Below are 12,079 nucleotides of genomic sequence, written 5' to 3'. Positions count from 1 at the left end.
TAACTTGATAGCTTTATTCAAATGAAGATCGGTGTTGTTCACACGATCGTTACTTCTTGGTTTAAGGTATTTTTCTCGAACATGGCTTAGGACTTTATTTAGCGCCCACATTTTCTCTCAAGCACTCTGACACCCTGTAAAGTCGTCAGTTCACGCTTAATTAGGCGCATTGTACAAATTGCTTTATCGTCTTAAACTAAAAGACATAAAACGCGCTTAGCTGTTGGACCGAAAATGGTCAAAACATGAAATCCTATTAGACAAATTGAAATTACAAATGAGACAGCAACGAAATTAATTTATTAATTAGTCACACTCCATTATTGTTGGACAAAAGGTGATGTTGGTCACAAGAGGGAAGGGAAAAATCAGACAGTAGCCACCGACATCAAATGCTGCCCACATGCGTTGGTGTTTTTGGGTCTGGGAAAAGCGCTTGACAGATGGAGTTGAAACTAAACAGAGAGAAAATATATATTCCAACTAAAATTTCAATAAATTTAAGCTAGTATGCCTTGACTTTTGCCATGTATTTTGTATTTTTAAACCAAGTAAGCCTTGACTTTTCTATATCCTTAGCTGTGCCATCTCAAAATTCAGTTGAACATTGAAATTCGAACTCTTCGGACTGTTACAAATCGGAACAAAAATTCCAAAATAAAAATAAATTTTCCAAATTTTTTCAAGCAAAAAGTAAGCTCGTATCTATATATTTTTTCTAAAGTAAAATACTAACTTTATCTTTGAATCTAGTCACAAATCATGTGCAGCTATCCCTGTTATCCTTGCGCTGCCCTGTGCCCCTGTGGCGGCAGTGGACCTAGTGGCTTCTACGATCCTTGCTTTGGGCCCTACAATGGTCCTTTCAACTCCTGGTGCGGGGCAAGTGGTCCTGGCTTTTGGGGCGGACGTTGTTGCTAGTTGGGAATCATTATGAAATAGCTGCCAACGAAGTGAAATCAAAGGTAAGACTCTTTACTCTTTTGTAAATGTTTTTTATTTACAATAATTTTCATTTAGGCACCCAAAAACAGCAAGCTAGAATTGGAAAATATTTATTTGAAAACATAATGGAATTGATGTAGCAGTCGTGAGGGTCGAATTTTGATTCAATAAATTGACCAGCATCGTAGGCCGTTGTTTTTATTTCTATTCCAACAAATTACACACTATTTCTCTCTGTGAAACAGAAACTAAAACCTCAAGTTGTCGAAGCTGTCCAAGCCATTCCTGGTGTGAAAAGGTGCCAGTGTTTTGGGAATCCAATTCGAGGCACGCAACTTGCTGCAACTTGCTGCTTTCTGTGTGGGTTGTTCTGCAGCAGCAGCAAAAGCAGCAACAGCAGCAGCGGCAACAACAGCGACGACTGACATAATCATCGATAAGCGATCGCTAATTAAAATTATTAAAACCAGAAATGAGCGGCGGTGGCGGTGGTGGACAATGAAAATGAAAATTTGTGCCATTCTGGAGTCTGGAGGCTATCCCGGCTATCCGGATATCGCAGCTCGATCTGTGGGCTCCATTTTGGCCAGTTCTTGGACAGGTTGTTGGCAAGACAATTGCACTGCCAACGGGCCAAAGGAGTTATCATGGGAAACCCAAAACCCGATGTTTGCAGCCGCCTGCATTTGGTTCATTTCTATTTCGGTTTTTCAGCCTTCATCATTATCAAGTCGACTCACAGAGATAGCCAAACTTGGGCGAGAAGTGAACGTTAGCCACTCGAAATGAGGGAGGCAATTTGGCCAAAATGGCTAGCAGCTAATTAAGACTTTTTCGAGCCTCTCTCTGCTACATGCCGAGCATAATTCATATCTGAAAATCTGGCAGATCTGGTAGGCCTCATATTACTTTACTGTTGTTCCCAAACCAATCGCGGGGTCTCCAGTCGGGTTTTATAGAGTTATACAACTTGGAGAGAAAGTTTCTTCTTTCGCGGGGTCTTTGCATGGAGCTGAAGCTGATGCTGTAGCATTTTGTATTTTTAGCGCCATAAATAAGCGTTTTTATTAATGGCAGCCCATTAACCCCGACTAATTAATTAACAAATCCCAAAATACATATCCACCGGCAAAACAAATAAGCCTGAGGTCCCAAAACATTTAAGACAAGACACCAGCCCAAAACCCAAAGACTGACTGAAGACTGAAGACTGTCTGTGCGTTCGATCGTCGAGATCACGTTGTTCCCATCCAAAAGTCTGCCGCTGGTGATGAGTTTTCAAATGATGCGTATCAATTTTATTTGAATTTTTTTCATATCAAATATTTATGAGCACTCGTTAGATCATTCACGTTTGGAAGCTGAAGAAAATATGAGTTTTGGAATACGTTGCGAGGTGAATTTTTAGTTTTTATAGGAATAGAATAAAGTGCATCTTTAAAAAGAAATATATTCTTGATGGTAACATATTAATTCCCTATGTTAAATATTGTCAAGCTTAAATATTCTTAAAAAATAAAAAACTTGAAATACAAATCAGATTCTATAGTAAACCCTTTTTTATACCGTTTCAGGGTATAATAATTAAAGTCAGAACTTTATTTCGATGTGAAGATGTCATTTCCGACCCTATATTTATATTTTATTAACGTCTTACTTTAATTAAGAAAACTATAATTTTTATGATTGCCACATCCACTTGATCAAAGTTTATCAACCACCAAGCACTAGATTAGTAATCTATATAAAAAACACACAAAAAGAAGAAGAAAACTAAACTTCCTCTAGCTAGGGCCTTGCTTAAGTATAAGACTTGAGAATCGCAGAGGAGAGCGCTCTATGTACCAAATAGTTAAACAAAGCCTATCTTTCAGTCGAAAGCTTGAAACTTAGTGATGGAGTCATTTCCGATCCTATTATTCATATATATTCTTGATCAGCATCAACAGCCGACTCGATCTAGCCATGGTTGCCACATCCACTTGATCAAAGTCTATCAACCACCAAGCACTAAATTAGTAATTTATATAAAAGAAGAAGAAGAAAACTAAACTTCCTCTAGCTAGAGCCTTGCTTAAGTGTTAGACTTGAGAATCGCAGAGGAGAGCGCTCTATGTACCAAATAGTTAAACAAAGCCTATCTTTCAGTCGAAAGCTTGAAACTTAGTGATGGAGTCATTTCCGATCCTATTATTCATATATATTCTTGATCAGCATCAACAGCCGACTCTATCTAGCCATGGTTGCCACATCCACTTGATAAAAGTCTATCAACCACCAAGCACTAAATTAGTAATTTATATAAAAGAAGAAGAAGAAAACTAAACTTCCTCTAGCTAGGGCCTTGCTTAAGTATAAGACTTGAGAATCGCAGAGGAGAGCGCTCTATGTACCAAATAGTTAAACAAAGCCTATCTTTCAGTCGAAAGCTTGAAACTTAGTGATGGAGTCATTTCCGATCCTATTATTCATATATATTCTTGATCAGCATCAACAGCCGACTCGATCTAGCCATGGTTGCCACATCCACTTGATAAAAGTCTATCAACCACCAAGCACTAAATTAGTAATTTATATAAAAGAAGAAGAAGAAAACTAAACTTCCTCTAGCTAGAGCCTTGCTTAAGTGTTAGACTTGAGAATCGCAGAGGAGAGCGCACTATGTACCAAATAGTTAAACAAAGCCTATCTTTCAGTCGAAAGCTTGAAACTTAGTGATGGAGTCATTTCCGATCCTATTATTCATATATATTCTTGATCAGCATCAACAGCCGACTCGATCTAGCCATGGTTGCCACATCCACTTGATAAAAGTCTATCAACCACCAAGCACTAAATTAGTAATTTATATAAAAGAAGAAGAAGAAAACTAAACTTCCTCTAGCTAGAGCCTTGCTTAAGTGTTAGACTTGAGAATCGCAGAGGAGAGCGCTCTATGTATCAAATAATTAAGCAAAGCCTATCTTTCAGTCGAAAGCTTGAAACTTAGTGAAGGAGTCATTTCCGATCCTATTATTCATATATATTCTTGATCAGCATCAGCATCAGCTGTTGATCCTGATCAAGAATATATATACTTTATATGGTCGGAGGTGCCTCCTTCACTGCGTTGCAAACTTCTGACTGAAATTATAATACCTTGCAAGGGTATAAAAATGGCATATAAAAATATCAATAATAATAATTTAAAAGAGTCCAAAAATTGTAAGCTTAGTTATGATCGGTATAAATCTCTTCTTGTTTCTTGTATAAATCTTCAAGAGATATCCAAAGATTCCCCAGCTATCAATGATTTCGAACCTAGATCTCATCCAAACCTATGAAGCTTTCATGTATCAAATTTTTTTTTTTTGTGGCTCTGTATCTTTTCAACATAAATCTGAAAAACGCCCACGTTTGTCCGAGAGTTCGATTTCCAATGCTGCCTTTTGTTTTGTCCCTCGACTAATTTGCGGTGCGTGGAATTTTTGGGTTTTCGTCTTTCGGGGTTTTTCTTTTCATTGTCAAAGTGTTTGTCGATTTGTGAAAAGCGTTTAATAAATGCTGTAATAAATATATTTGAGAAGAATCCCTCGATCCCCTTCGATCCAAAGAGCCAAAGACAATGGGCCACATTTCAAGTCGGATGGGCTCGATGAAAAAAGCCAGTGAGGAAGGGGTAAAGTAAGTACAAGCATTTATTCAGCATGCGGTGGCTTACAAAAAATTCATTGAGGCAATTGTCTGCGTTGCAGATTATCTGCAATATGTTCCCTCCCACAGGTCAAGCGTGCACATCAATTACTTTGGCACAGGCCTTAAGAGATTCGGATTTTGGTACCCGGGAATCTAGACAGGAAACGCACACACACATACACACACACACTCTGGAAGGCAGAAAAGAAAATAAAATAAAATACACACACACACACCATACAGCACTTTGTTGACCTCTCAATTTAACGCTTATAATGCCAGGAAATGCCAACTTTAAGCAAGACACCAAAGGAGAAGTGCCTGAAGATGAGGCTGCTAGCAGACAAGGTAAATACACCGAAAAAAAAATATTATAAAGCTTGGAAAAGGTTAAATAAAATATATAATTTTGATTATGGAAAATATATCAGCAGTATATTTGTCATATCTTATCTTTTCCATATTCTACTTATCATTTTTTAAGGTTTCAAGATTATTTTCTTCAAGGGTAATATATTATTTCTTCTTCTTATATTTAATTTGCCTTTTGGGAGCCATGTCTAAATAGATATACATCTTATTTTGTTAAGAAAATAAATTTCTAGATATATAATGGAAGTACTAATTAGTTTTATATTAATTTTTTTTTCCAAAAAATACATTTTTCTCTGCGTAAATATTATCCACAAAAAGCCTGCTCTTTGTCTATGGATAGTCACTTGATCTCGGCGTTGATTGTGCGTTGATTGTTTTATTATGAAGATGTCGATAGTAGGGTTAGACCCGCAGTTATGGCTATATTATTAAGCTAATCAAATGCAATCCACTCGCGAACTTTGATGAGTTTGTCAACAGCAACAATTGGGGAAAGCTTTCCCGACACCGGCTGACCTGTCAACTCTTGATGGGATGATCACCTGAGGAATGCCTGGCACTCGTTTCCATCTTCATTACCAATGTGCAGTTTGGATTTGCAATTGCCTGTGGGCCACACATATCTAATTAGCCGATCCATTAACGTGGCCCAGGCCATGTTGACACCACAGCGCCAAACAAACGGCCATTAGGCGACTGTCAATGCTTTTATTATAACTTTTTATAATTCTCGTTGCATTTTCCACCAACCTCTCTTTCTCTCTCGATATGTGTGTGCTGGCTGCAACATTTCATTAATCGAGTCACGACATTAGACATTCAACAGGCCCAAAAAGCAGGCAGCTGGAGAGCTGGTGGCTTTGCCTTTTGGCCTGGATACACTTAGCGAAAAGTCAATCAAAGTCAAGGGATAATTTGCTAACTTATTGAAGAAATAATTGCAATCGGAAAAAAGGTTGTAGATTTATAAGAAATTCTTGATTGAAAGCAGATCAGTAAAATATGATTATTAATTTAGTAATTTTAAACATAAATATTCTTGATTAATAAATATAATCTTAACGGGTTTATGAGATACATTTATTTCAAGCAAAATTTGAATTTTGTAATCCTGAAAACATTTTTCGTTACTTCAAAAAGAGCCTTAAAAGAAACCTAATATTCCTATATATATTTTAAGACTTTATATTTTTAATAAATATTTTCTACCCTCGTTTTTTTCAGTGCCTTTGTATGGTACTTTGTAGCTAAACATTTTTCCTAGCCAGCCAAAAATTGCTTTGACAACTTTATCGCTGCACAGCATCGACAACGGGGCGACGTCAAAGCCTTTTGCTGACAGCTTCGAGGGGCAAGGGGGGTGGGAGAGTTAAAATTCACAAGGGGGCGGAGGGGGGAGGAAAATATCGAAACATTAAACATTTCCCAGCTGATAAACTGTCAACTGATCAGGGCCCTGGGCCCTACAAAGGAATCTAAATTAAATCAAATAATCGCTATGACAGATTGAAGCAGCGCTGCAAACAAAAGACTTAGGCAACGAACTTGCCGAAAATGAAAAAACTTAAAATCGCGGCCACACACGTAAAACCTTTGCCTGGGCTAATGGATATACCTATATATAGATAACAAATCCGCAACTTTGTATATATATTGATATATATATATCGGGGCTGCATATTAATTGCAATATCAATGCCCTGACTACCGTGGCCAATTGTTGTTGTTTGCTTATGAGTCTGAGGTTGTTGCTTGCCATTTGCTGCTGTTGCCTCGTTAGCGCTCAACTTTAGTTGAAAATGTTGAGTTTCTCTATGTTTAGCAATAAAATCTTAAATACTCTATTAAATACTGAGAAAGAGATAATAAGGAACGACAGTGAGTGAGTGAAAGAGAATATTGCCTGTTGAAATTTTTATTCATATAAATAAGGAAACTTTAAAAGGTGTTTAAATTGAAAGTTTAATTAAAATGGTAATACTTCTGGTAAGTAACTCGGGGTTATATAATTTGTTAATGCTTAGTGTAAGTACTTTTGGTTTTGCTTTATGTTATAAATATAATAAACACTGAAATAGCATTAATGTAATCAAATTAAGTTTGATATAGTTGTATATTTTTTAAGTATAAACAGAAATAAAACTTAAAGTATAGCTGTTTTCCATAATAACATAATAATAATAATAATATAATAATAATAATGTTATATTATAATCTCAGATTAAGCTTTCGTTACTCCTTCATGGATTTTACATATTTTACTTGGGCATTCACTTACTTAAAACCCTAAAACAGGTTTTGCTTTCTATTTAAATAATTTCCTTATATCCCAGGCACCTTTTAAAATGTTGAGGAATTATTATAAATACATGTAATAGGTTAATGAATTAAAATTTTGTTTATATTTTGAAAATAATCTACTTGAGCTCCTAAATTTCTATACCAACCAAAGCACCCCTCAAAAGGCAGTGCACAACAATAGAATTGAAATGCTGCTGTGCCAAGAGATCCAATGTGGGGGCGTTGCAAATGAACTTTCCCACACACTCCATTGATTCAATTACGTGTGACTCGCTGTGCAACTATATATATACCGATATATATATTTATATATATTTATATCTATGAGAGTTGGCAGCGCCATTGCATGTTAGTTAGCATTTAGTTGGCTTCCTGTTTGCCGCATAATGAGAACTGCACACCGCCTGCCCCCTTCATATCATTATTATTATTACGATTTTCGCACTTTAATTTATGCACCTGCAGCTGATTCGTGGAAATGTATTTTCTGCCTGCAGTTTGCTTTTCAGCTTTTCAGCTTCTCAGATTTTCAGTCTCTTTGGCTTTGGCATGGCGGCCACACCCACTCGAAGCAACTAATCGATTTTGTCTAGCTATTTATGGCCAATAAATTTCACTTTCAGTTGGGCCTGGTGTGTCCCGACTTCATATTTAAATATACACGCGATAATTTATTTAATTTTTGTGGCTTTATTTAAGTCGGTTTTATGGGTGGCTTGAGAGGAGCTACCTGAACTAGTTGGTTGCACAGCGAAAAAAGAAACATAAGCTTAAATACTGTATTTATTTAAATATGTAATGGATTTATGAGGTGTTGAATGAACTGGTAAACAACTAAAAGTTGTACATGTTAAACACTTGATTGGTAATTGATATATATGAACCTCTAATTAAGTTAATTAATAATTTATGGATATTTTCTCTATGTGTGTGTGCTTGGAAAAGGGATTAAGACGACTTATGACCGCTTCTCATTTGAAATTCAAGGCTAAATGGGGGTTGTGGGTCCACAATTAGCCTTAATTGATCTGATTACAAGATTTGTGGCTGGTTTTTAACCATCTCGGGGGCATTCTCGGGTTACCCCCATTTGCAAGATCCAATCGATTCACACAGAGTTGAGCGTTAAGCACCTGGTCAGCGGTGTTCCACTATGTATGTGCCTTGACCCAACCCATGGTGAACTTTAGCAAAAACGTACCCACAAATATCCAAAAATAACCAAAAATAGCCGAAAAACAATTGCAATTGCATACGGGCCCGCACAGTATTATTGTATTATTGGTTTTTAGCTTCGACTTTATTTATTTTTGTTGCGTTTTCATAACATGACAGCGTTCTCGAAATGGTGAATTTTCCAGCCTGTTTCTTTTGGCTATCAGTATCAGTGAGTGAGTGAGTGAGTGAGTGAGTTAGGCAGTAAAGCAAAGCGGCAAATCTGCAAAAGGTCATAAAATGTGTTTACTTGCCGGTCGTGTAAATTTTTACACGCCGAATCGCAGCAAACAAAAAACCGCACCGCCAATTGTTCGCCACAGCGACTGACATGCAACTCAGAGGAGTTAAAGTCAGAGTCAGAGACTTGGCCAAACGTTTAAGACCAAGTTAAAAAAAAAACAAAAAAACTTAAAAGTTTGGAGCTGACTGCGAGGAGCATTCAACTGTCAACAGTTACTACCGAAACGACAAGAGCCGCCAAATGCCGCCAAATAACTCAGAGCTCTCAAATCCGCCATTTCGGCAACTACAAATCACTTTTACTGCCTGCTAACTTGGCCCAAAGTTGGGCTTCAGCTGCAGCTACAACTACGAAATGGCCAAAAGGCCCCCAAAAAAACAAATCACAGTTGCTGCCGCCGCCGCCAACGAAAAAAAAACCCCCGAAAATCGCTGTGGTAAAAAATTATATAAAGTATAAATAAAATTCTCTAAATATTTGCGCGTCGATTTTCCATTTAGCCGCCGCAGACAGGCATCGCCGAGCTGGGCAATTAAGGTGCAATAATTTCGGATCATTAGGTTAAATTTGTCACGACCCGCTGCACGATTTTAACCCCCTCTCGTAGCCCCTAACCCACCCGGTGGACCCCCTTGGCCCTAGCTCCAGCTCCTGTCCAAGAAGAGGAAAAAAATAAGAGACCCCAAGGCAGCAGGCTGTCCGACAGAATGTAAAAGCTTAAGTCTCTGGACAAGTCGGAGAGCTGTCCATTTGGTGGCTAGTCGATGTCCATGGATTGGCCCCTGGCAGCCATAATTTCGGAGCGACCGCTGCTGACTGTGGATTTTCATTTGGGCACTTGCAAAAATACTTAAGTCGATCCAGTTTGGTTGTTACTAATTTGCATATTTTATACATTGCTTATTTTTAAATCAAGAAAAATAATTGGCAAAAGCCCTCAAGGTGTTCGTATTCTTTGACTCGATATTTATCGATATTTTTGTGCGAATCAAAGTTTAAAATAACATTAACTAAGTGAAATTAGCTTTAAATTCAATTTGGAAAGCTGTCCTGTGTTAGTTTTCAAAAGGTTTATAAATCTGCTTACTAATTTTAACATTTACAAAGATTGAAATTTTTATCAATTTTTGAAAATTTTAACAATGTAACCCCTTATAAAATTTTGAAAAAATTTAAAAAATTTATTTTTCTTTTAGACATGTCTAGATGGATTCGGCTGTTGATGCTGATCAAGAATATATATGATTTATGGGGTCGTAAATGACTTCTTTAGTGGATTGTAAGCTTCTGATTGAAATTAAAATACCTTGCAGGGGGGGGGGGGTATACATTAAATTGGACGGAAATTGGAATACAAAATAAATATTTTGATTAACTTATATTAACACTAAAATTTTAAAAACTTGTGAAAAAATTGTAGATACTTTTATAAACACTTTGTGATTATAGTCAAACATTTCTGAGACAAAATAGCTATCTAAAATATTATTCTTAATATTCCAAACTTCAATTTTAATTATTTTTTACTCATATCAATAATTCCCTATGTAATATATTTATTTCTTTTAGTTTTAGTTCATACTAAGAACTATTTCCTCTTTTTTCTTCAGTGCATAATTTCGCTTATGCACTAGGTGGCGCTTTTTACAAATTATGACACAATTTGCTGGCCAAATTTGGTAAGCGGTTGACATTTGGCCATGTTTCTTGTCGATTGTCATCGTCATCGGCTATCGGCCATCGGCAAAACCGACTGAACGAACGAAAGGCTGATCGGTTGGTTGGCAAACTGAGCGCTATCAACATGGCATGTTGACAACGCACGCCGGCAACATGCAACGTGCAACGTGCAACGCGCTAAGTCTAATATGCAATATGCAACATGTTGCCTTGCGTCGCGAAAGTGACGCGTGGGCGAGATCCCACAGACTTTGACTGCCATTTTCATGTAATCCCAGCTATTAGCAGCTCCGAGGGAGCTGGAAGCAGGGAGCAGGGAGGAGACTTTGCGGCGAGTGCATCCAAAAGTTGCATTCCACAAATCGATTTCGCTGCACACACGCACTGACCGCAATTTTGTGGCTTTGCTCAATGAATCATCGCAGACTAGAGGTGGGTATTTTTCGATATATATTTTGTATCGATAGGAAATGTTATAATAGGGAAATGCTGAAAGAGTTCAGAAATGTTTTAAAATCATTTAGAACTCGAATTATGGAAAAAGAAAGGATCCTTAGTCATTATTTTTAAAATATACAACATAATATTCATAAACTCACAGTTTAAAAATGAATTCCCATATAAATAATACAATTTCAAGCCCTTTAAAAAGCTCTCAGAAATGAGAATATTCCCCAGATTTCAGTAAATCAAATCCCCAACTAAAAAGTCCTGTAAATTACTTCTCCTGACCCATCTCTAGCAATTATTCGCATTTACCAGAGCCCCACCCTTCCTCCTTCCTCTTCGCCTTTTTGGAAAACGGACAACCCCCGGGGCCAATGTGTGTGGCATTTCTGTCACTTGACGCTGAATTATTTTCACGCCTTTTTACAAATGTTTGGCTTGAAAAGCACAGCCATGGCGGGGGCGACAAACTGCAGTGTGTTCCACTTATGGCCAACTCTCGGACCCAATCCCATAGAAACATGGCCAAGACAGTGTCAGACCGAAACCAAGTCGGACTTGGACTCGGACTCGGTCAGCATGGAGATTTGCTCATAAATCTGACAAACTCAGCGCTAATATTTGCGGACTTCGTTAGACACACTCGAATGCATTTGATATGCCTTAAACGGGGCCTGAGAGATCTCCGTAGGAATATATGTAGGAATCGGAGTTCCAGATGCAAGCAGGAGTGGGAGTTGGGTGGCTCTGGTCTCCAGGTCTTTTGCCTCAGCCAAATGACAAGTGTAAAAGCTGACAAGGCACAGAAAAATGAAATGAAATGCAGACAACATTTTTATCTGATTAAAGCAACGACGACCACTGACCAACTGGCAGAGTAACCCAGCTACAAAAAGGAAAAGTGATTTCGCATTGGGTGTACAGAGAGGGAAAATAGGGGATTTATTTAGTACATTGTCTAAAACCAGTTTTAAAATATATCAAATCAGGAAAAAGGAGAAGAAACCCATATAAATATTTAACAAGTGCACTTGTTTTTCTAGCAGAATATTTTCAGAAAGAAGTAAATATAATTAAACGGAAAATAAAGTGCATTTTAATCAATCAAAACCTGATACCAATTTGTTATCATATTTATTCAAATTAAATGCACAATTTAATGCTTTTTTATGTGCTCTAAAAGATCAGAGACTCTTG

General features: G+C 37.3%; 1 protein-coding gene across 1 annotated transcript; it reads left to right on the top strand.

The window, feature by feature from the left end:
• The first annotated feature begins 555 nt into the window (after positions 1-555).
• LOC110177599 (uncharacterized) lies at positions 556-1,132 on the top strand. Its single transcript, XM_086828532.1, has 2 exons — positions 556-693; positions 754-1,132. Exon 2 carries the CDS (start codon positions 763-765, stop codon positions 919-921), a length of 159 nt encoding a protein of 52 aa, XP_086684658.1. The 5' UTR covers positions 556-693; positions 754-762; the 3' UTR covers positions 922-1,132.
• The last annotated feature ends 10,947 nt before the right edge of the window (positions 1,133-12,079 follow it).

This window comes from Drosophila serrata, unplaced genomic scaffold, assembly GCF_035046125.1.
Source record: "Drosophila serrata isolate PLE 108 unplaced genomic scaffold, ASM3504612v1 contig_2, whole genome shotgun sequence".
NCBI lineage: Eukaryota > Metazoa > Arthropoda > Insecta > Diptera > Drosophilidae > Drosophila > Drosophila serrata.
Note: the sequence above shows the minus strand (reverse complement) of the source record. Positions and strands in the feature narration are given on the sequence as shown.

Excerpts from the sequence above, each read along its gene's own strand:
- LOC110177599 (XM_086828532.1), top strand. The coding sequence starts at position 763 with ATGTGCAGCTATCCCTGTTATCCTTGCGCTGCCCTGTGCCCCTGTGGC.